The sequence below is a fragment of the Anomaloglossus baeobatrachus genome, chromosome 10 (genome assembly GCF_048569485.1).
Source record: "Anomaloglossus baeobatrachus isolate aAnoBae1 chromosome 10, aAnoBae1.hap1, whole genome shotgun sequence".
In the NCBI taxonomy this organism is placed as follows: Eukaryota; Metazoa; Chordata; class Amphibia; order Anura; family Aromobatidae; genus Anomaloglossus; species Anomaloglossus baeobatrachus.
Genome location: NC_134362.1, coordinates 35,837,441 through 35,863,048, shown reverse-complemented (window position 1 = coordinate 35,863,048; position 25,608 = coordinate 35,837,441). Strand labels below are relative to the sequence as shown.

Below are 25,608 nucleotides of genomic sequence, written 5' to 3'. Positions count from 1 at the left end.
AGAGAGTCGCATCCATATCTGACTGCCAGCATGGTAGCAGTGAAGTAAGGGAGAGAGAGAGAGAGAAGAGAGGAGATGTGCTCCTCACCCTACCGGAGGAGCTCTTCACGTGTGGTAATAAACCTTCCAGGGAACCGGTTTCCCGGCCTTCCTCATTGTGTGTATCCTTCTTGCCAACCGGCCTGTGTGAGCTAGTACCCATGATCCACTAGTAAGGCCGTCAAACTTAGGACTTCTGAATCCTGGTGAAAGAGAGGGCCCCGACACGGGAGAACTGGACGGTCTGGAAGGCGCCACGGGGCATCTGCGAGGAGCTGAGTGGGCTTTGTGAACTATGCTCGCCTGGACCACTCCAGATCCATCTTCTGCCTCGGTCCATCTTGAGAACCCTCGAGATCATGGAAAGCCGTGGGAAGATGCACGAGAGCTTGAACTGGCTTCACGACCGGGCGAGGGCGTCGTCACCTAGTGCAGAGAAGGAGACACCCTCGATGCATCGTTGACTTGAAAGCTGGATCGGGGGGCCAATAGGTCCACGACTGGAGGTCTTCCTTCGCCGGAGATCTAGCTGGTGACCTCCCTGTTGAGGAACCATTTGCCCTAAAGCAAGGCCTTTCCTGCCGAGAAACGGCCGTCCAAACGTCCACGCTAGGGATGAGCACTGCCGAGATTAGCGAGTGATGGACCCCGGCCCAGAGCAAGATCTTCTTGACGTCATCTCTTGCCATGACACTCCCTGCGCTTCCCTGGGGGATGATGCACGCCACCGCTGTGGCATGGTCCGACTGGGACCTGACTGGGCAACCCCGTCCCAGTGATGAAATCGCAACCGGGCTAACCGGATGGCTCTAATTTCCTGAATGTTGAAAGTTGAAAGAAAGACAACTCTCTAGGGGTGTCCCTCGGGACCGTGCTGTGGGATGGTGGAATAGCATACACTAGGATAGGAGACTGGTGACGGTTGATACTATCCTCCAGAGGAGAAGGAGAGGGGACCTTCCCAAGGGACGGTTGCGAAGACTGGTCCACTAGGAAGGGATTGGCGCGTCACCAGCGTAGACGGAACCTGCGGCCCATAGCGAGGAGAGACCTGTCTCCGTTCTTCAGTGGGGTCCGCTGGAGGCCAAAGATGAAACCTGGTAAAGTGTACCGCCGCTATCACCGCCACCAACTGCCGAGGACTCGCACACCAAACCCGATGGAATCGGGCGCGGATGGCAAGGAGAACGCGGGACTCTGTGCAGGGAGAAAAACTACCCCTGCATGGGGAGTACGTCCCTTGGACGGTCTCGAATACCGTGACTAAAGGGATGATCCACCGGGCCGGGGTCCGCGAGGACTCCGTCCGGTAGCTCAGCTACCCTAGTAGCGAAAAAGTGACGATGACGGTCTAAACCTCAAGGTGAGGGTCCTTGAAGGAAGAACTCTGGACCACCGGGCCATCTTCGGGCGGAGCGAACCTAGCAGCTCTGTAGTGTAGTATGGGCAGGGACAGCCGCCGTGATCCCCGCAAGCGCCCTTAACAAACTGGAATGGTCCACTGCAACGCAAGGCGGAGGGACTGGTGGAGGGATAGAGGCGCCTGACGGTTGCGGCGCGAAGGGACTGGAACCGAGCGGCGAGGCAACGATCCTGATGCGCCTGGGCCGATGCTGGGAAAGAGATGTACTCTTCCCTCACGTAGCCTAGGGGATCAACTGGACTAGCCTATCTCCGAAGGGACGTTCACCTAAAGGCGGAAGGAAAATCAGCGACTCCTGAGATGTCGCCTCCGCATTACAAATCCTGAGTCAGAGGCCTCGACGGGTGGTCATACTGCTGCTAGAGGCTCAGGCCGTGCAGCTGGCCGACGCCAGGGCTGGGAGAGAAGGTACTCACCGAAGATGTCAACCAGTTCTGGGTCGGCAGAGATGGAATGTAATCCGGTGCCTAGGGTGTCCTCGGAGTCCCTGAAGTGCGTCACGCTAGGGGAAAACTGGCGGGTCGACCACCGGGTAGCGTGCCCCTTGGAGAAGGGGTAATGACAAATAAAGGGACCTACCGTTGGTAAACGTCGTGTCCGGGTATTGTCCGTGATCCGCAGTCACCCGGCGAACTCTGGATGTCCACTGAAAAACCTCAGGGGCCCGCCACATTCGCCGCTCCAGGTCAGCATGCCCATTCTCTCCGGAGTCTTTTGGAGACGGGATAATGACAAGACTTACCGCTGGTAAACGTCGTGTCTGATTGTTGTCTGTGAGCACTCAGCGACTCCACTGTAGCGCGCCCATTCTCTCCGGAGCCCTTTGGAGACGGGATAATGACAATGACAAGACTTACCGCTGGTAAACGTCGTGTCTGGTTGTTGTCTGTGATCACGCAGTAACTCGGCGAACTCTGGCTGTCCCTTGAATACATCAAGGGTCCGCTCCAAACGTCTTAACGGAGACCTGTGTGCACGGAGAGAAGAGACTGTCCGTACCTTTACAGCTTGCTCATCATGCGCTAAACATCCGGGTCCTGCTCGGAGTCCAGCAGAGGTGGAATGCCTGGGCATCACCTGAGAGGTCGAAGGGCTTCCGGAGGAAAGGCAGTCTGGACCTGGGGATTAAGGTGAAATCTGGGGGGCCGAAGAAGACGAGACCTGGCGGGTCCGCTTCGAGCAGAGGAAAAGGTCCCTGGTACAGGATTCACCTCCCCGAGGGAATCGCGCCAGTCCTGTGGATGGTATGACAGAGCGTCGGCCGGGGATGCAGCGCATGCGCACCACCCCGAGGGACGTCAGCGAGGGGATCTATGGCCTGAGACAGGGTGCTAACCAGCCGGCAGGGGCGGGATACAGGGGCGTGCAGTGCCAGGGGCTGCGGTAGCTGTAAACACTAATCCGACATCATTTGGGGCAATCACAATTTTTGGGAACCGCAAACTTGAGCTTACCGGTCCAAAATAACTAATATCTCAAGCTCTGAGAACTCTATATACTAACCCTAGAGAGATGTGTATCTCTGATGCAGACCAAGTGTCCGAAAAAGAACCTGTAAGGGTTAAAAAACAAATATCTACATATACCTACATATAATGTAAAAAACTCAACCCAGATAAAAAACCCCACTAACGTTAAATGATTGTGGCTGTTCTGAGACTATTTTCCCTGATATGAGGGTTGCTGCAGCGTCAGCAATCCGCAGACCAGGAGTCTGCATAAACACTTTTTTTTTTTTTTATTTAAAATGGACGCTGAGGAGGCTGGAGGCGGGCCGAGGAGAGCAGGAAAACACTTCCACCACCCCCACTGTGATGCCTGGGGCTGAGTGGAGGGCGGAGACTGAGTGGCCGGCGGCCAATAGCGCTGCGGCGGGGGCGGGCCTGGGACGCCGGAGACAGGGCCGAAGCCGGGGGCTAAATTTTCAAGCTGCCGGTGCAGGGGAAGGTAGAGACCGGCGGTCCTACCTTTGAAAGGCGGCGGCGCAGCAGCGATGATCTGGTGCCGGCAGGGAGCTCTGCGTGCATGCCGGTGCCCTCTGCCGCCCGATGTGGCCGGGGCGCCTGGTGACTAGGCCCAGACCGGGGCCTAAATTTTGCAGCCGCCCGAGGAGGAGGAGGTAGGAGATGGTGTCCTACCTGATCAGCGGCGTCGCCTCTGTCCGGTGTGCAGGCGTGGAGCTCTGCACATATGCCTGTGTGCTCCGCACCCTGGAGGAATGGCTGCGGCACCAGGGAGAAGAATGAGGAAGGCAGGGAGTTGGACGCCAGTGGGGGGAGGGAGCCCCTCTGTAAATGTAGCAGCGCTGTGGGCCCCATCATAAATCCAGAGGCGCTGCGGAGGTCCAGTCCCTATTGCCGAGCCCCTTACACCCTTTGGGGTGATACTGCAGGGTGAATAGGGGGTGCCCAGGAAGGTTCTGCCCCACGTGCCGACCCGGGAGTGGTACCACGGAAATTGGACGGGGGAGAGGGCCCGACGTCTCAAGCCTCTGCGACCCTGGGGAGTGGTACCCACATGGGCTGCGAAAGGCTGAGTGAAGAAAATAACGATACCTGTAGAGACAGAGAAGTACAACAGGGATGAGAGCGACGAGCGTCGCCGAGAAAAAAGAAAAAGAAAATACGCAAAAAATCAAGTGGCTTAAGGGGGCCCAGTCGGCCCACATCAGCCTCCTACGATAGTGATGGGTAGTTCGTGAGTGTGTAGTTCAAAATGAACTAATCTTCAGAGTGAACTAGTTCATCTAGTTCACTATCCTGACAGAGATTAGTTCATTATGAACTAAACAGCAGTGTGAGGAGACAGAGAGTGATCCTCTACAGCTCCAGGAGGCTCCTGCTCTCACACTTGAAGGTAGTAACACTATACCACACATCAAATACAAATATAATAGTAATAATAATATTAATAAAAACTGAAATTGCACAGTAGACAGACACAGCTCATATGTGTGTATGAGAGAGAGTTTCTGTGTGTGGTTCATGCCCCTCACCTGTCTGTGTGATAGGATCAGCCTCCTGTAGAGGATCACCCTCCTGTAGAGGATCACCCTCCTGTAGAGGATCAGCCTCCTGTAGAGGATCACCCTCCTGTAGAGGATCACCCTCCTGTAGAGGATCACCCTCCTGTAGAGGATCAGCCTCCTGTAGAGGATCAGCCTCCTGTAGAGGATCAGCCTCCTGTAGCCTAGATCAGTCTTGCTAAAATCTTTACCACTGGCTCATGTTCTGTTCTCAAAATGGTGGCTGCTGAACTGCTTCTCAGCTCCCTCATACACATTCATTATGGGTCAGTACTCTACACTCTACACAGGGGGCGCTGCTGGGCTCAGTGAGGTGCATCAGACTGAACTAGGCTGTCCTGATTCATTCTCAGTAGAACATTCAGTTCAGCAGCTCATATAGTTCATTTAGTTCACAGGTCACATGATGCATTTCCTATCAGCTCCTCACAGGATAGGGTGGAGAGAAATACTGAACTAAATGAGCTAATCTTTTGAACTAATATTTTCAGTAAACTAGTTCATGGTGAACTAATCACCAAAATGAACTAGATTTCCCATCACTATCCTACGACACTAAGCAAAAACTGATTTGAGTCCGCCTCCGGCTCAGGGGTTATACTGCTGGGGAGGAGCTAACTTTTTCTGTCTACTTAGTGTCAGCCTCCTAGTGACAGCAGCATAACCCATGGTCCTGTATCCCCCAATGAAACGATAGAGAAACAATGATGTCCTCCACCGTTCCCTATATACAGTATAATGGCCACTACAACACCACACCCTATACAATATCGTCACCACAGCTGCCTATACAGTATAATGTCCCTCACAGCCCCATATACAGTACAGTCACCACATCCCATAATTTAAGGTCAACAACAGCCGCCTATACAATATAATAGCCCCACAGCTACTTATATACAGTATAATGCTGTCACGGGTGTGGTTTCTGGCCATAGAAGGTCACAGCGTTTGGCTGCGCAGAATGCTCCCTGACTTTCCATTGTTCCTGCTGTCAGTATTCATTGGTATAGGCTTTCCTGCTGGATTCATCTTTCTCCCTTTTGGACCCAGCAGCAGCTCATCTTCCACCCAGTTGTTGATCATCAGTATTCCCTTGGTGTTTAAGTACCCTTCCTTCCCTGGACTAGTGCTGGTGATATTTTCCAGTCCATTCAAGCTCTGGTTGCAAGCAGGTGGCTTGTACTCATTTATAGTATTGTTGCTGAAACTTCTACCGGTGTCATCTGTAGATAAGTAGTTCATACTTTTCCCTCCTGTGTGTCCTCAATAATGTTTAGTTGGGTTGTCAATGAGCTCATCCCTCCCATTCCCCATTTGTGGATCCACCCGCCTGATCCTGGCCATGTTCCCGAGCTTCGCAAACCCGCCAATATTCAAGGCTGCAGTGTAGTGTCATGGTGATTAACCCATCACTGTGATTAACCCTTACAATGCTAGCCCGCCGGGAAAGCCTGGGGGGGGGGGGAAGGACAGCTGTATACCATTGGGGGGGAGAGCTGTCTCTTGGGGGGAGAGCTGTATACCCTGGGGGGGGGGAGCTGTATACCAGGGAGGTGAGCTGTATGCCAGGGAGGTGAGCTGTATACCAGGGAGGTGAGCTGTATACCAGGGAGGTGAGCTGTATACCAGGGAGGGGAGCTGTATACCAGGGAGGGGAGCTGTATACCAGGGAGGGGAGCTGTATACCCTTGTGGGGAAGCTGTATACCATTGTGGGGAGAGCTGTATACCCTTGTGGGGAGAGCTGTATACCCTTGTGGGGAGAGCTGTATACCCTTGTGGGGAGAGCTGTATACCCTTGTGGGGAGAGCTGTATACCCTTGTGGGGAGAGCTGTATACCCTTGTGGGGAGAGCTGTATACCCTTGTGGGGAGAGCTGTATACCCTTGTGTGGAGAGCTGTATACCCTGGTGGGGAGAGCTGTATACCCTTGTGGGGAGAGCTGTATACCCTTGTGGGGAGAGCTGTATAGCCTTGTGGGGAGAGCTGTATAACCTTGTGGGGAGAGCTGTATAACCTTGTGGGGAGAGCTGTATAACCTTGTGGGGAGAGCTGTATACCCTTGTGGGGAGAGCTGTATACCCTTGTGGGGAGAGCTGTATAGCCTTAAGTTAAGTTAAAGCTCTCCGATTATGGCAACAAAAAAAAAAAATAGGTTTTTTTTTTTCCCAGAGTATTTATTGCACACCGATAATACAGCACACTGTAAAAGAAGATTTTGGGTACTCACCATAAAAGAAGATTTTGGGTACTCACTGTAAAATCTTTCTCTGAGTCTTCATTGCTGTGATGGAGGAGTTCAGCTGAGTAGTGCAGATTTAACTACTGGGAGGCTCCATTGTGATTGTACTTTGAGGCTTAGGGGTACTTCTCACATAGCGAGATCGCTAGCAAGATCGCTGCTGAGTCACGGCTGTGACGCACCAATGACCTCATTAGCGATCTCGCTGTGTGTGACACTAAGCAGCGATCTGGCCTTTGCTGTGAGATCGCTGCTCGTTATACACAGTGCTGGACCATTTTTTTTACGTTGCTCTCCCGCTGTGAAGCACACATTGCTGTGTTTGACAGCGAGAGAGCAACGATCTGAATGTGCAGGGAGCCGGCTTCTGGCAGCCTGCGGTAAGCTGTAACCAAGGTAAATATCAGGTAACCAAGCGAAGCCCTTTGCTTGGTTACCCAATACTTACCTTGGTTACTAGCGTCGGCCGCTCTCAGGCTGCCAGTGCCGCCTCCCTGCACACGTAGCCGGAGTACACATCGAGTAAATAAGCAAAGCGGTTTGCTTATTAACCCGATGTGTACTCTGGCTAGGAGTGCAGGGAGCCAGCGCTAAGCGGTGTGCGCTGTTAACCAAGGTAAATATCGGGTAACCAAGGGAAGTGCTTTGCTTGGTTACCCGATATTTACCTTAGTTACGCTTCCACACGTCGCTGCTGGCTGGGGGCTGGTCACTGGTCGCTGGTGAGATCTGCCTGATTGACAGCTCACCAGTGACCATGTAGCGACGCACCAGCGATCCTGACCAGGTCAGATCGCTGGTGGGATCGCTGGAGCGTCGCTAAAGTGTGACGGTACCCTTACATTGTATGTGCTGTATTTGTTTGCATTGCTGCAAGAACAAATAGACACAAGCTGTGTACTGTGTGTGAGCTTCACATTGTGTGTGTTGAATTTGCTTGCACTACCAGCAAACTAGTGGAGGAGGAGTGTTCAGCCTCTCCTGCCCTGAGAACAGTCACATGGTCTGTGCTCTCATTGGGCCTGACGGTCACATGGTCTGTGCTCTCATTGGGCCTGACGGTCACATGGTCTGTGCTCTCATTGGGCCTGACGGTCACATGGTCTGTGCTCTCATTGGGCCTGACGGTCACATGGTCTGTGCTCTCATTGGGCCTGACGGTCACATGGTCTGTGCTCTCATTGGGCCTGACGGTCACATGGTCTGTGCTCTCATTGGGCCTGACGGTCACATGGTCTGTGCTCTCATTGGGCCTGACGGTCACATGGTCTGTGCTCTCATTGGGCCTGACTGTCACATGGTCTGTGCTCTCATTGGGCCTGACGGTCACATGGTCTGTGCTCTGATTGGGTGTGGACTATACAGCTGGCATCATTTTAAGTCATTGTTTCCTGTGTCTCCCAATGAAACGAAAGAGAAGTGATATTTTGAAAATTTGCGATCACCGTTCTTGTACTGATCCATAGATCATCATTAACACTTGTAGAGTTTAAAAGCTTTATGGATTTTCATATCGAGATGTAGTAATTCCTATGAGTTATCAATATTCCAAAAATATTGTTTTGTTTTTACAGCCGGAAGTAGAAAACGCAAAGGAAGATCTTCGCCGATTTCACCAAGAATTGCGCAGAAGAGAAAGGTGAGCTTCACCCCAGAAAAGGAAGAGGTGGAAAAGAAGGAGCCCTCACCGGCAAAACCGTCTCCAAAAAGTAAGTCATTCTGACTTAGCCTTTGTCACTAAATGTGATATTATTTTTTTTTAAGCCCTTTATTTTTATTTTTTTCTTCAGTGTCCAAAGGTCATAAAATAAAGACATTTCCACCATTTGTTGCTTGAAGTTTGTTATTATGGAGTAAACTGTGCGGCAAAGACGACCTGTAGCTTCAAATCGATTCACAGGACCTGGTCCATCGGCCACGTCCATAATCTGTGGACCTCAGACAGGAGCCATGTAACAAAAAAATATATATACAGTGCCTTGCGAAAGTATTCAGCCCGCTTGAATTTTTCAAACTTTTCCCACATTTCAGGCTTCAAACATAAAGATAAAAAAAGGTAAACTTTTTGGTGAAGAATCAACAACAAGTGGGACACAATTGTGAAGTTGAACGATATTTATTGCTTATTTTAAATTTTTGTAAAAAATAAATAACTGAAAATCGGGGCGTGCAATATTATTCATCCCCTTTACTTTCAGTGCAGCAAACTCACTCCAGAAGTTGATTGAGGATCTCTGAATGATCCAATGTTGTCCTAAATGACTGATGATGATAAATATAATCCACCTGTGTGTAATCAAGTCTCCGTATAAATGCCCCTGCTCTGTGATAGTCTCAGTGTTCTGTGTAAAGCACAGAGAGCATCATGAAGACCAAGGAACACAACAGGCAGGTCCGTGATACTGTTGTGGAGAAGTTTAAAGCTGGATTTGGTTACAAAAAGATTTCCACAACATCCCAAGAAGCACTGTGCAAGCGATCATATTGAAATGGAAGGAGTATCATACCACTGCAAATCTACCAAGACCCGGCCGTCCATCCAAACTGTCATCTCAAACAAGGAGAAGACTGATCAGAGATGCAGCCAAGAGGCCCATGATCCCTCTGGATGAACTGCAGAGATCTACAGCTGAGGTGGGAGAGTCTGTCCATAGGACAACAATCAGTCGTACACTGCACAAATCTGGCCTCTATGGAATAGAGACAAGAAGAAAGCCATTTCTCAAAGATATCCATAAAAAGTGTTGTTTAAAGTTTGCCACAAGTCACCTGGGAGACACCAAAGATGTGGAAGAAGGTGCTCTGGTCAGATGAAACCAAAATCGAACTTTTTGGGCACAATGCCAAACAATATGTTTGGCGTAAAAGCAACACAGCTCATCACCCTGAAAACACCATCCCCACTGTCAAACATGGTGGTGGCAGCATCATGGTTTGGGCCTGCTTTGCTTCAGCAGGGACAGGGAAGATGGTTAAAATTGATGGGAAGATGGATGGAGCCAAATATAGGACCATTCTTGAAGAAAACCTGTTGGAGTCTGCAAAAGACCTGAGACTGGGACGGAGATTTGTTTTCCAACAAGACAATGATCCCAAAGATAAAGCAAAATCTACAATGGAATGGTTCACAAATAAACGTATCCAGGTGTTAGAATGGCCAAGTCACAGTCCAGACCTGAACCCAATCGAGAATCTGTGGAAAGATCTGAAAACTGCTGTTCACAAACGCCTCCATCCAACCTCACTCAGCTCCAGCTGTTTACAAAGGAAGAATGGGCAAGAATTTCAGTCTCTCGATGTGCAAAACTGATAGACACAAACCCCAAGCGACTTGCAGCTGTAATCGCAGCAAAAGGTGGCACCACAAAGTATTAACTTAAAGGGGATGAATAGTATTGCACGCCCCAATTTTCAGTTATTTATTTTTTACGAAATTTTAAAATTAAGCAATAAATTTCATTCAACTTCACAATTGTGTCCCACTTGTTGTTGATTCTTCACCATAAAATTTTAAATTTTTATCTTTATGATTGAAGCCTGAAATGTGGGAAAAGGTTGAAAAATTCAAGGGGCCGAATACTTTCACATGGCACTGTATATACTGTACTTTTCATTTTATAAGATGCACCCCAAATTTAGAGAGAAAAAAAAGAAAATATGGGGTCCGTCTTATAATCCAGTGGTGTCTTACCGGAAGGGGGGGCGGTGGTGGAGCGGGGTCAAAGTAGGCATGGACGGTGCTGGAGTAGGGCAATGCTGCAGGCAGTGCGGTGCGTGTCCCAGATGCTCGCAGTGGGCGCTGTGAGGCAGGAGGAGCATCCAGAAACTGTTGGCAATGTGGGCTTCAAAGAAATGGTGCCTGGAGGCGGTGTGTGTGTAGATAGAGCTCTCTGCTCAATGACAAGCCTCATCTGCGTACGCGCCACCTCCATTTTCCTTAAGCCCACTGCAGTGAGATCAATAGGCTGGAGACGCCGTGTGCGCAGATGACATCTTGCGCCGAGAGCTCAAGGACAGTGTCTCCATACAACGTACACGCGTGTCCATGATTTTCGCACGGAGACATATCCGTTTTTTTCTAGCATCACTTATGTCACACAGACCGCACAGTGGTGTGTTTTGTCAAACACGTACCAGAAAATCACACACGCTTAAAATAAAAAGCTTTTTAAACTCACCCGTCTTCAGCGACGCTGTCTTCAGCCGCTGCTGTCTGCTGCTTCCAGCCCGGCTAATTATGCTCATTAATATGCAGTTATGCATCCAGAGCTGACCCGGAAGTAGCTGCAGAGGGGAGACAGCGGCGGCCGGACACAGGAGAGCTGGAGATTCAGCACCACAGAGAACAGGAGCGTGGACAGATGAGTTTGGAATACCTGATCTGCATGTGCTATCACGGATCTAGGATTGCACATGGAGAACACACGTGTGCTGTGAATGACGGCACACGGAGGGACATATGAGTTTTCTTTGTCGCTCCATTGGGAGACCCAGACAATTGGGTGTATAGCTTCTGCCTCCGGAGGCCACACAAAGTATTACACTTTAAAAAGTGTAACCCCTCCCCTCTGCCTATACACCCTCCCGTGGATCACGGGCTCCTCAGTTTTATGCTTTGTGTGGAAGGAGGCACACATCCACTCATGCATTCTCATATTAGTTATGTCGGTTGGAAGAAAAGAGGGCCCCCACGGGGCCCCCGGCATGTTCCCTTCTCACCCCACTATGTTGGCGGTGTTGTTAAGGTTGAGGTACCCATTGCGGGTACAAAGGCCGGAGCCTCATGCCGTCTCCTTCACCATCCCTTAGCGGCTCTGGGAGAAGTGGGATCCTGAGCGGTCATCCAGTTGCTGGGACCGTGCTCCCTCCGCAGCCCCTGTGGGAATCTGCCGGGCCGGAGTCTATTCAACCTCAGGGACCGGGCCCTGCAACTCTAAGGTACTCTGTGTCCCCATTGGGGAATGTGCAGGAGCGCACCTTCTTCCCGGACGCTGCGGCAGCTGCTGAATTGAGAAGACCGGCGGACTTCCGCGCCGACCGTGCCTGCTTGTCGGGCGCGGTCTCAAATTTAGTCCCCGGCTTCATCGCGGCCTAGTCGCAAAAATCCCGCCCCCGGGCCTGCCTGTCAGGGGTAAGGGCGGGACTGCCGACCTGACGTCGGATGTGAGGGCTGGAGCATCCTGCATGTTTCCTCCCCCCTCACTGATCACTGTGGGGACCCCAGATTCCCGCACTTTCCTGGCGCCGCCCACGGCTCCACTCCTCCCCTGAGATCTCCGGCAGCCATTTTTTGGGCATTCTGCCGGTGGAGGATTCTCAGGAACAGCTCTGCAGCTCCAAGGGACCTAAAGCTGGGAATCTGGAGGCACACACTCCGCTTGTTAGCGGTCGGTAAGCCACAACGGTCACCCGGTGCTGGTCCCCCCTAGGGTGCCGGAATAGATACGTATTTATATATATATATTTCTGTTCGGTCGGGCTGTATACCCTGTTTTTGCCCATATACCCTCAGTGATCATTCTCCTAGGAGACAACAGCATGTCGTCCACAAGGAGCAAAGCTGTTAAGGCACAGGGGTTTTTTGCGGCCTGTACCTCTTGTGGGGCTATGTTACCTGCGGGTTCCACCTACCCTCACTGTGAGCAATGCTCGACCCCTGTTTCACTTGCTCAGCCGGAAACTCTGAGTCACTTTCACAATCCATGGCTCAGTCTATGGACAAATGGTCTGCCAAGCTGCTAGAAGCTTTGCAGTCCAGACCGGTCCTTACACAGGCCTCGGCCCCTGTTGGATCGTCACCTCCAGGCCCCTCTCGGTCCGAGCCGCAGCGCGCTCCCAGGTTGGGCCCTAGGTCCCACGCGGAGGACTCCTGCCAGGACCACAGTCCTAGACAGGCCAAGCGGGCTCGCTGGGAATCTTCCCCGACTTCCTCACGCTGCTCGGGTTACCAGCTTGAGGACTCTCTGGAGGACGAGGCGGACGTCGCAGCTCAGGGTTCTGACCCTGACGTCGCCCTTAACCTTGATACGCCTGAGGGGGACGCATTAGTGAATGATCTTATCTCGAACGTACACGTAGTGCGTTCTTCGATCACTCTAACCTTAGAGACGCTGTCCAGAAGCCCAGAGCGGTTCCGGACAAGCGCTTTACTAAGCGCCTCACTGACACGCGTTACCCCTTTCCCGCTAAAGTCGTTAAGGGGTGGGCTCAATGTCCCAAGGTGGATCCTCCAGTCTCTAGATTGGCGGCTAGATCTGTGGTATCGGTGGCAGATGGCTCATCGCTAAAGGATGCCACTGACAGGCAGATAGAGCTCCTGGTGAAGTCCATCTATGAGGCCACGGGCGCGTCTTTTGCCCCGGCCTTTGCAGCCGTGTGGGCACTCCAAGCTATCTCGGCTTGTCTGACTGAGATTAATGCTGTCACACGTAATTCTGCTCCGCAAGTTGCGTCTTTGACTTCTCAAGCGTCAGCTTTTTCTTCCTACGCCATGAACGCAGTCCTAGACTCGGCTAGCTGTACAGCTGTGGCATCCGCTAACTCTGTGGCAGTCCGCAGGGCCATGTGGCTGCGCGAATGGAAGGCAGACTCGGCCTCCAAGAGGTTCTTAAGCCCCACGGGTTTTCACCAAAGTCATGGCATCCGTCGTGGCGGTCCTACACTCTCAGGGCCACTCGGTGATTCCCTACCTAGACGATCTCCTAGTCAGGGCCCCTTCTCGGGTGGCGTGTCAACACAGCCTTACAGTCGCTCTGACGACTCTCCAGCAGTTCGGGTGGATCATCAACTTCCCAAAATCCAACTTGACACCGACCCAATCACTGACTTACCTCGGGATGGAGTTTCATACACAGTCAGCGGTAGTCAAGCTACCGCGAGACAAACAGCTTTCTCTGCAGGCAGGGGTGCAATGACTTCTTCGGAGTCAGTCACACCCCTTAAGGCGCCTCATGCACTTCCTGGGGAAGATGGTGGCAGCGATGGAGGCAGTGCCGTTCGCGCAATTCCATCTACGGCAGCTCCAATGGGACATTCTCCGCAAATGGGACAGGAGGTCGGCTTCCCTCGACAGGAACGTCTCTATTTCCCTTGCAACCAAGACGTCACTTCAGTGGTGGCTCCTTCCCAATTCTCTCTCGCAGGGAAAATCCTTCCTACCCCCAACCTGGGCTGTGGTCACCACGGACGCGAGCCTGTCAGGGTGGGGAGCGGTTTTTCTCCACCACAGGGCTCAGGGAACCTGGACTCCGATAGAGTCTTCCCTTCAGATCAATGTTCTGGAAATGAGGGCAGTGTATCTAGCCCTATTGGCTTTTCAGCGGTGGCTGGAGGGCAGGCAGATCCGTATCCAGTCGGACAACGCCACTGCCGTCGCATACATCAACCACCAAGGCGGCACTCGCAGTCGTCAAGCCTTCCAGGAAGTCCGGCGGATTCTGCAGTGGGTGGAAGCCACAGCCTCCACCATCTCCGCAGTTCACATCCCGGGCGTAGAAAACTGAGAAGCAGATTTTCTCAGTCGTCAGGGCATGGATGCAGGGGAATGGTCTCTGCACCCAGATGTTTCGAGAGATCTGTCGCCGCTGGGGAACGCCGGACGTCGATCTCATGGCGTCACGGCACAACAACAAAGTCCCGGCATTCATGGCACGGTCTCAGGATCACAGAGCTCTGGCGGCGGACGCGTTAGTTCAGGACTGGTCGCAGTTCCGACTGCCTTATGTGTTTCCTCCTCTGGCGATGCTGCCCAGAGTGTTACGCAAGATCAGTTCCGACTGCCGTCGCGCCATTCTCATCGCTCCAGACTGGCCGAGGCGGTCGTGGTACCCGGATCTGTGGCATCTCACGGTGGGTCAGCCGTGGGCGCTTCCAGACCGCCCAGACTTGCTGTCACAAGGGCCATTTTTCCATCTGAATTCTGTGGCCCTCAACCTGACTGTGTGGCCATTGAGTCCTGGCTCCTAGCGTCTTCAGGGTTATCTCAGGATGTCATTGCCACCATGAGACAGGCCAGGAAGCCAACGTCCGCCAAGATCTATTACAGGTCTTGGCAAATCTTCTTATCCTGGTGCTCTGATAACGGTTTCTCTCCATGGCCGTTTGCCTTACCCACTTTTCTTTCATTCCTCCAATCCGGAATGGACAAGGGTTTGTCACTCGGCTCTCTCAAGGGCCAAGTATCGGCGCTCTCCGTATTTTTTCAAAAGCGTCTAGCCAGGCTTCCGCAGGTCCGCACGTTCCTGCAGGGAGTTTGCCACATAGTCCCACCTTATAAGCGTCCGCTGGAACCCTGGGATCTTAACAGGGTGCGAACGGCTCTTCAGAAACCACCTTTCGAGCCGCTGCGGGATGTCTCTTTATCACGTCTTTCGCAAAAGGTGGCCTTTCTAGTGGCAATTACATCACTCCGGAGAGTGTCTGAGCTTGCAGCGCTATCATGCAAAGCCCCCTTCCTGGTGTTTCACCAGGATAAGGTGGTTCTGCGTCCGGTTCCGGAATTTCTCCCTAAGGTGGTGTCTACTTTTCATCTCAATCAGGATATCTCCTTACCTTCATTTTGCCCTAATCCAATTCACCAATGTGAAAAGGATTTGCACTCTTTGGATCTGGTGAGAGCACTCCGGATCTACGTGTCTCGCACGGCGCCCCTGCGTCGTTCAGATGCGCTCTTTGTCCTTGTCGCTGGCCAGCGTAAGGGTTCGCAGGCTTCCAAGTCAACCTTGGCTCGGTGGATCAAGGAACCAATTCTCGAAGCCTACCGTTCTTCTGGGCTTCCGCTTCCTTCAGGGCTGAAAGCCCATTCTACCAGAGCCGTGGGTGCGTCCTGGGCATTGCGGCACCGGGCTACGGCTCAGCAGGTGTGTCAGGCAGCGACGTGGTCTAGTCTGCACACTTTCACGAAACACTATCAAGTGCATACCTATGCTTCGGCAGACGCCAGTCTAGGTAGGCGAGTCCTTCAGGCGGCGGTTGCCCACCTGTAAGAGGAGGGCCGTTTCGGCTCTTGTTATTGAGGTATTCTTTTACCCACCCAGGGACTGCTTTTGGACGTCCCAATTGTCTGGGTCTCCCAATAGAGCGACAAAGAAGAAGAGAATTTTGTTTACTTACCGTAAATTCCTTTTCTTCTAGCTCCTATTGGGAGACCCAGCACCCGCCCCTGTTCCCTTCGGGCTGGTTGTTCTTTTGTGTACACATGTTGTTCATGTTGAATTGTTCTTTTGGTTCATGGTTCAGTTCTCCGAACATCCTTTGGATTGAATTTACCCTATACCAATTCATAAGTCTTCTCCTTCCTGCTTTTGCACCAAAACTGAGGAGCCCGTGATCCACGGGAGGGTGTATAGGCAGAGGGGAGGGGTTACACTTTTTAAAGTGTAATACTTTGTGTGGCCTCCGGAGGCAGAAGCTATACACCCAATTGTCTGGGTCTCCCAATAGGAGCTAGAAGAAAAGGAATTTACGGTAAGTAAACAAAATTCCCTTCTTTTAACACGTCATTGAGTGCGATCTCCTCTGTATGCCTAAATTGTAAATAGATTATTTTTTCCTGTTTTATACATGTCTAATTTAACACTATTTTTACGTTATTCTCTCTCCTTTAGCAGAAAGGAGCCCGAGCCCCAGGAGTAAGAAAGCGAAGAACGTGCAAGTGCAGCCGCTGCCAGAAAACGATGTTGTGACCGATAATAACAACACTAAGTGGGTGCTCGCTAAGCTCTTGTCACAGGAGAAGAACGGCTTGTATTATGAAGGTGACTTTTTAGTATGTTTATAACATTTTCCACTTATTTATACAGTGACATTCACATCAGAAGTGTACATGATGTGAACAGGGCCCGAGCTACAAGTCCCCCTTATCAGTACAATAATCCATTCTCCGTAACTGCAGCATCAGAACACTTTACATACCTATGTTTTCTTTGTCGCTCCATTGGGAGACCCAGACAATTGTATAGCTTCTGCCTCCGGAGGCCACACAAAGTATTACACTTTAAAAAGTGTAACCCCTCCCCTCTGCCTATACACAATCCCGTGGACCACGGGCTCCTCAGTTTTATGCTTTGTGTGGAAGGAGGCACACATCCACTCATGCATTCTCATAACTTAGTTGTCGGTTGGAAGAAAAGAGGGGTCCCCGGCATGCTCCCTTCTCACCCCACTATGTCGGCGGTGTTGTTAAGGTTGAGGTACCCATTGCGGGTACAACGGCTGGAGCCACATGCCGTCTCCTTCACCATCCCTTATGCGGCTCTGGGAGAAGTGGGATCCTGAGCGGTCATCCATTTACTGGGACCGTGCTCCATCCGCAGCCCCTGGTGGAACCTGCCGGACCGGAGCCTTTTGAACCCCAGGGACCGGGCCCTGCTACTTAAAGATACTCTGTGTCCCCATTGGGGACTGTACAGGAAGCGCACCTTCTTCCCGGAAGCCGCGGTAGTCGTAAAGCTGGGGAGGCACATGGACTTCCGCGCCGACCGGGCCTGCTTGTCGGGCGCGGACTCAAATTTAGTCCCCGGCTTCACCGCGGCCTAGTCGCGAAAATCCCGCCCCTGGGCCTGCCTGTCAGGGGTAAGGACGGGATTACCGACATGAGGTCGGATGTGACGGCTGGAGCATCCTGCATGTTTTCCTCCCCCCTCACTGACCTCTGTGGGGACCCCAGACGGTACCCATTGCCTGTACGGAAGCTGGAGCCACAGGCCGTCTCCTTCACCATCCCTTATGCGGCTGGGAGAAGTGGGACCTGAGCGGTCATCCATCTGCTGGGACCGTGCTCCATCCGCAGCCCCTGGTGGAACCTGCCGGACCGGAGCCTTTTCAACCCCAGGGACCGGGCCCTGCTACTTAAAGGTACTCTGTGTTCCCATTGGGGACTGTACAGGGAGCGCACCTTCTTCCCGGAAGCCGCGGTAGTTGTAAAACTGAGGAGGCAGGTGGACTTCCGCGCCGACCGGGCCTGCTGGTCGGGCGCGGCCTCAAATTTAGTCCCCGGCTTCACCGCGGCCTAGTCGCGAAAATCCCGCCCTCGGGCCTGCCTGTCAGGGGTAAGGGCGGGATTACCGACATGACGTCGGATGTGAGGGCTGGAACATCCTGCATGTCTTCCTCCCCCCTCACTGACCACTGTGGGGAACCCAGGCTCCCGCTCTTTGCTGGCGCCGCCCTCGGCCCCACTCCTCCCCTGAGAACTCCGGCGGCCATTTTTCTGGCATTCTGCCGGTGGGTGCTTCGCAGGGGAGCTCAGGGTGAACACAGCACCCGGTACTGGTCCCCCTAGGGTGCCGGATACATATGTATATATTATATATATTTCTGTTCGGACAGACTGTATCCCCTTTTCTTTTCACATTTACCTTCAGTGGTCACTCTCCTAGGAGACAACAGGCACAGGTTTTTCTCACGGTGTGTACCTTTTGTGGGGCTATGTTACCTGCGGGATCCACCTACCCTCACTGTGAGCAATGCTCGACTCTTGCCTCGCTTGCTCAGCCGGAGCCTCGGGCACTGGCGGGCCCCTCGGCTCATGTAGACCCCCCTGCTCCCCCTGAGCAGGCTGCAGGGACAGTCACAGGTGTTGGCCCTCAGTCTTTTTCATATGATCAAATGGTCTTCTTAGCTCCTTGAGGCATTGCAGTCCAGACCGGACCTTTCACAGGCCCTGACCCTGTAGCTTGTCTCATCCAGGCCTCGCTTGGTTAGCGCCGCAGCGCGCTCCCAGGTTGAGCCCTAGGTCTCAGGCGGAGGACTCCTGCCCGGACCGCAGTCCAAGACCGGCTAAGCGGTCTCGCTGGGACTCTTCCCCGACTTCCTCACGCTGCTAGGGATCCCAGCTTGAGGACTCTCAGGAAGACGAGGCGGACGGGGGATCTCAGGGCTCTGGCCCTGACTTCACCCTTATCCTTGATACTCCTAAGGGGGACGCCTTTAGTAAATGATCTTATCTCGTCCATCAACCAGGTGTTGGATCTCTCTCCCCCGCCTCCTCCTGTAGAGGAGTCGGCTTCTCAGCAGGAGAAACACCAGTTTCGGTTCCCCAAACGTACGCGCAATACGTTTTTTGATCACTCTAACTTCAGGGATGCTGTCCAAAAACCCGGAGCGGTCCCGGACAAGCGCTGGGTTAAACGTCACACTGACACGTGTTACCCCTTTCCATCTGAAGTCGTTAAGAGTTGGGCTCATTCTCCCAAGATGGATCCTCCAGTCTCCAAATTGGCTACTAGGTCTGTTGTGTCTGTTGCAAATGGCCCATCACTGAAGGATGCCACTGACAGACAGATAGAGCTCTTGGTGAAGTCCATCTATGAGGCCACGGGCACGTCTTTCGCCCCAGCCTTTGCAGCCGTGTGGGCTCTCCAAGCAATCTAGGCTTGTCTGAAGGAGTTTAATGCTGTCACATGGAATTTTGCTCCGCATGTTCCGTCTTTGACTCTCGGGCATCAGCCTTTTCGTCCTGCGCCATGAACGCCGTCCTGGACTCCACTAGCCGCACGGCTGTAGCATATGCTAACTCCGTGGCAGTTCGCAGGGCCATGTGGCTGCGCGAATGGGAACCAGACTCTGCTTCAAAAAGGTTCTTAACTGGTTTGCCTTTTTCTGGCGACCGTTTATTTGGCGAACGATTGGATGATATTATTAGGAATCCAAGGGAAAGGACTCCTCCTTACCCCAGTCCAAACCTAAGAGACCTCAGCAAAATCCAATCGAGGTTTCGGTCCTTTCGTCCCTCCGCCAAGCCACATTCTTCTTCGTCCAACAGGCCGGAGAAAGGCCAGAGGAACTCATATGCGTGGCGGCCCACGTCACGACCCCAAAAGGCCGCAGGGGGCACTGCCTCCAAAACGGCCTCCTCATGACTCTCGGCCTCTCCTAGCCGCATCCTCGTTCGGTGGCAGGCTCTTCCACTTTGGCGGCGACTGGTGGCCACAAGTTCAAGACCGATGGGTGAGAGACATTCTGTCTCATGGTTACAGGATCGAGTTCAGTTCTCGTCCTGTGGCTCGTTCCTTCAGAACCTCTGGGCCCCTTCTCAGGCGGCGTGTCAACAAAGCCTTGCCGTCGCTCTGGCGACTCTCCAGGGACAAACAGCTTTCTCTGTAGGCGGGGGTGCAATCACTTCTTCGGAGTCAGTCACACCCCTTAAGGCGCCTCAGGCACTTCCTGGGGAAGATGGTTGCAGCTATGGAGGCAGTGCCGTTCGCGAACCAAGGCGGCACTCGCAGTCGTCAAGCCTTCCAGGAAGTCCGGCGGATTCTGCAGTGGGTGGAAACCACAGGCTCCACCATCTCCGCAGTTCACATCCCGGGCGTAGAAAACTGGGAAGCAGATTTTTTTCAGTCGTCAGGGCCGCTGAGGAACGCAGGACGTCGATCTCTCAAGGTCCCGGCCTTCATGGCACGGTCTCAGGATCACAGACCTCTGGCAGCGGACGCTTTAGTCCAGGATTGGTTGCAGTTTCGACTGCCTTATGTGTTTCCCCCTCTGACGATGCTGCCCAGGGTACTACGCAGGATCAGGTCCGACTGCCGTCGTACCATTCTCGTCGCTCCAGACTGGCCGAGACGGTCATGGTATCCGGATCTGTGGCATCTCACGGTGGGTCAACCGTGGGCACTTCCAGACCGCCCAGACTTGCTGTCACAAGGCCCGTTTTTTCCATCTGAGTTCTGTGGCCCTCAACTTGACTAGGTGGCCATTGGCCCCTGACTCCTAGAGTCTTCAGGGTTATCTCAGGATGTCATTGCCACCACGAGACAAGCCAGGAAGCCAACGTCCGCCAAGATCTATTACAGGTCTTGGCAAGTCTTTCTATCCTGGTGCGCTGATAACGGCTTTCCTCCATGGCCGTTTGCCTTTCCCACATTCCTTTCATTCCTACAATTTGGAATGGACAAGGGTTTGTCCCTCGGCTCTCTCTCTAGGGCCAAGTCTCCACGCTCTCCGTGTTTTTCTTTCAAAAGCGTCTAGCCAGGCTTCCGCAGGTCCGCACGTTCCTGCAGGGGGCTGCCACATGGGTCCACCTTACAAACGTCCGTTGGAACCCTGGGATCTTGGCAGAGTCCTGACGACGCTTCAAGCCGCCTTTTGAGCTGCTGCGGGAGGTCTCTCTCTCCCGTCTTTCTCAGAAGGTGGCCGTCCTGGTGACAGTCACTTCTCTTCAGAGAATGTCTGAGCTTGCGGCGCTGTCATGCAAGGCTCCCTTCCGGGTTTTCCACCAGGATAAGCTGGTTCTTCGTCCTGTCCCGGAATTTCTCTCTAAGGTGGTATCTCCTTTTCATCTAAATCGGGATATCTCCTTGCCTTCCTGTTGCCCTAATCCAATTCACCAGGGTGAAAAGGTTGTGCACTCTTTCGATCTACTGAGAGCACTCCGGTTCTACGTGTCTCGCACGGCGCCCCTACGCCGTTCAGATGCGCTTTTTGTCCTTGTCGCTGGCCAGCGTATGGACTCTCAGGCCTCCAAGTCGACCTTGGCTCGGTGGATCAAGGAACCGATTCTCGAGGCCTACCGTTCTTCGGAGCTTCCGCTCCCTTCAGGGCTGAAAGGCCATTCTACCAGAGCTGTAGGTGCGTCCTGGGCATTGCGGCACCGGGCAACTTTTCAGCAGGTGTGTCAGGCAGCTACGTGGTCTAGTCTGCACACTTTCACAAAGCACTGTCAAGTGCATACCTATGCTTCGGCAGACGCCAGTCTAGGTAGGCGAGTCCTTCAGACGGCGGTTGTCCACCTGTAACAGGGGGCCGTTTTCGGCTCTTCTTATTGAGGTATTCTTTTACCCACCCAGGGACTGCTCTTGGACGTCCCAATTGTCTGGGTCTCCCAATGGAGCGACAAAGAAGGGAATTTTGTTTATTTACCGTAAATTCCTTTTCTTCTAGCTCCTATTGGGAGACCCAGCACGCACCCCTGTGCCCTTTGGGCTGGCTGTTCTTTTGGGTTATGGTCTTCAGTTCTCCGAACATCCTTCGGATTGAATTTACCCTAGACCAATTTATAAGTTTCCTCCTTCCTGCTTTTGCACCAAAACTGAGGAGCCCGTGGTCCACGGGAGGGTGTATAGGCAGAGGGGAGGGGTTACACTTTTTAAAGTGTAATACTTTGTGTGGCCTCCGGAGGCAGAAGCTATACAATTGTCTGGGTCTCCCAATAGGAGCTAGAAGAAAAGGAATTTACGGTAAGTAAACAAAATTCCCTTCTTTCCGTTGTAGGATAATCTCTGCACTTAATCCCTTTTAACATTGAGACACATATATATATATATATATATATATATATATATATATATATATATATATTATATATAATATATATATATATATAATATACCTTCTCATTCAAAGAGTTTTCTTTATTTTCAGGACTCTGAAAATTGTAGATTCACATTGAAGACATCAAATCTATGAATTAACACATGTGGAATGAAATACTTAACAAAAAAGTGTGAAAATGTCTTATATTCTAGGTTCTTCAAAGTCGCCACCTTTTGCTTTGATTACTGCTTTGCACACTCTTGGCATTCTCTTGATGAGCTTCAAGAGGTAGTCACCGGAAATGGTCTTCCAACAGTCTTGAAGGAGTTCCCAGAGATGCTTAGCACTTGTTGGCCCTTTTGCCTTCACTCTGCAGTCCAGCTCACCCCAAACCATCTCGATTGGGTTCAGGTCTGGTGACTGTGGAGGCTAGGTCATCTGGCGTAGCACCCCATCACTCTCCTTCTTGGTCAAATAGCCCTTACACAGCCTAGTGGTATGGTTGGGGTCATTGTCCTGTTGAAAAATAAATGATTGTCCAACTAAACACAAACCGAATGGAATAGCACGCCGCTGCAAGATGCTGTGGTAGCCATGCTGGTTCAGTATGCCTTCAATTTTGAATAAATCCCCAACCATGTCACCAGCAAAGCACCCCCACACCGTAACACCTCCTCCTCCATGCTTCACGGTGGGAACCAGCCATGTAGAGTCCATCCGTTCATCATTTCTGCGTCACACAAAGACACGGTGGTTGGATCCAAAGATCTCAAATTTGGACTCATCAGACCAAAGCACAGATTTCCACTGGTCTAATGTCCATTCCTTGTGTTCTTTAGCCCAAACAAGTCTCTTCTGCTTGTTGCCTGTCCTTAGCAGTGGTTTCCTAGCAGCTATTTTACCATGAAGGCTGCTGCACAAAGTCTCCTCTTAACAGTTGTTCCAGAGATGTCTGCTGCTAGAACTCTGTGTGGCATTGACCTGGTCTGTAAACTGAGCTGCTGTTAACCTGCGATTTCTGAGGCTGGTGACTCGGATAAACTTATCCTCCGCAGCAGAGGTGACTCTTGGTCTTCCTTTCCTGGGGCGGTCCTCATGTGAGCCAGTTTCTTTGTAGCGTTTGATGGTTTTTGTCTCTGCACTTGGGGACACTTTCAAAGTTTTCCCAATTTTTCGGACTGACTGACCTAGTTTAAGTAATGATGGCCACTCCTTTTTCTTAGCTGCTTTTTTCTTGCCATAATACAAATTCTAACAGTCTATTCAGTAGGACTATCAGCCGTGTATCCACCAGAATTCTGCACAACACAACTGATGGCCCCAACCCCATTTATAAGGCAAGAAATCCCACTTATTAAACCTGACAGGGCACACCTGTGAAGAGAAAACCATTTCCGGTGACTACCTCTTGAAGCTCATCCGGTGTGGCGGGGGGTGAGAGCGGTGTTGTATGTGTGTTGCGTTGTTTGTGGAGCGCTGTGTGTCTGTAGCGTTGTGTGTGTGTGTTGCGTGGTTTGTGTGGGTGTGGTGTGTTTTGGGGGAGGCATGTTTTGTGCAATGTGTGTGTGTTGTGCGGTATGTGCGTATATTTATGTATGCCGCGGTGTTTGTGTGTTGGGTGTTGTGTGTGTGCAGCGTTGTCTGTGTGTGTGGGTGTCTGTGTAGGGCGGTGTTTGTGGTTCCCAGTGTGCGTGTGTGTGTGTGTTGGGGGGAGGTGTGCACCTCCCATCGTGCTCCATCTTCCATGCTGCGCACCCCCCATCGTGCTCCATCCGCCATGCTGCGCACTCCCCATCGTGCTCCATCCGCCATGCTGCGCACTCCCAAACGTGCTCCATCCGCCATGCTGCGCACTCCCAAAAGTGGTCCATCCGCCATGCTGCGCACTCCCAAACGTGCTCCATCCGCCATGCTGTGCACTCCCCAACGTGCTCCATCCGCCATACTGCGCACTCCCCATCGTGCTCCATCCGCCATGCTGCGCACTCCCAAACGTGCTCCATCCGCCATGCTGCGCACTCCCAAACGTGCTCCATCCGCCATGCTGTGCACTCCCAAACGTGCTCCATCCGCCATGCTGCGGACTCCCAAACGTGCTCCATCCGCCATGCTGCGGACTCCCAAACGTGCTCCATCCGCCATGCTGCGCACTCCCAAACGTGCTCCATCCGCCATGCTGCGCACTCCCAAACGTGCTCCATCCGCCATGCTGCGCACTCCCAAACGTGCTCCATCCGCCATGCTGCGCACTCCCAAACGTGCTCCATCCGCCATGCTGCGCACTCCCAAACGTGCTCCATCCGCCATGCTGCGCACTACCAAACGTGGTCCATCCGCCATGCTGCGCACTCCCAAACGTGGTCCATCCGCCATGCTGCGCACTCCCAAACGTGGTCCATCCGCCATGCTGCGCACTCCCAAACGTGGTCCATCCGCCATGCTGCGCACTCCCAAACGTGGTCCATCCCCCATGCTGCGCACTCCCAAACGTGGTCCATCACCCATGCTGCGCACTCCCAAACGTGGTCCATCCCCCATGCTGCGCACTCCCAAACGTGGTCCATCCCCCATGCTGCACCAGCATCAGCCTCTCTTCTCTCAGCCTCCCCCTCCCAGCCTTCCCCAGGATCAGCCTCTCACCTCCCAGCCTCCTCCAGCACGCCGTGCTCCTCTGCCGACACAGATCCGATCGCATACACACACACTCACACACACCCGATCGCATACACTCACACACACACACACATTGACGATATTGCACATACGCGCTCACACTCACAAAATCCGGAGATACCACATGCTCCTGGCCATGTGATCCTCCAGCAGGTCCTGGAAGTTCACTGCACAGTATCGCCGCCGAGAAGCAAGCGATATCCCAGGATGTTGTGAGTGTGTGGATGCGATGTGATGTGTGTGTTAGGTGTGTGTGAGAGTGAGTGTGATCTGATGTGTGTGTGTGTGTGTGTGTGCTGTTATGTGTGTGCGTGCGTGTATGTTCCGCCGCTGCAGGACCTTGATGCGCTGGTAACTATGCTACCATGGTTACCAGCGTATCCCGTCCCCCGCTCGCACGGGAGCCCACACCAGCATACGGCGGCAGCCCCAGCAATGCGAGGGTATGTGTTGGCTCGGTTGGCGGCGTACGCTGATGTGGGCTCCCAGGGGTACAGTATTCACCTGGGAGTCGTGGCTCCGTGTTGGTCGGTTCGGGGAATGCGTGCGGGGGGCGGGGCCAGAGCGAGCGTGCATTGCGTGAGGGGGCCGGGGCGTGGGCGAGTTGCCTGGGCGAGCGGCCAATCCGTGCGGGGGGGCGGGGCCATGGCGAGCCCAGCGGCCAATCAGCTTTGTGTCACCGTAAGGACACAATTTTGGAGCAAGACAGACAGACAGAATAAGGCAATTTATATATATATACTAGAAGGTGGCCCGATTCTACGCATCGGGTATTCTAGAATTTACGTATTGTGTAGTTCATGTATGATTTTTGTTATATATATATATATAGATATATAGATAGATAGATGTTGTTGTGTGTAGTTACCAAGTGTTTGTGTAGGGCGCTGTACATGTTCTGGGTGTGGCGGGGGGTGAGAGCGGTGTTGTATGTGTGTTGCGTTGTTTG

The 25,608-nt window shown here is 52.6% G+C and overlaps 1 protein-coding gene across 2 annotated transcripts in view; it reads left to right on the top strand.

The window, feature by feature from the left end:
• The window catches only part of VRK3 (VRK serine/threonine kinase 3), a 99,764-nt gene that overhangs the window by 17,918 nt on the left and 56,238 nt on the right, over window positions 1-25,608 (top strand). The window contains exons 5-6 of one of the 2 annotated variants that reach the window (XM_075325973.1): window positions 8,306-8,440; window positions 16,340-16,486. In XM_075325973.1, coding sequence (XP_075182088.1) covers window positions 8,306-8,440; window positions 16,340-16,486 — 282 coding nt within the window. Of the gene's footprint in view, window positions 1-8,305; window positions 8,441-16,336; window positions 16,487-25,608 lie in introns of both variants that reach the window. The other variant, XM_075325972.1, reaches the window with a different exon arrangement.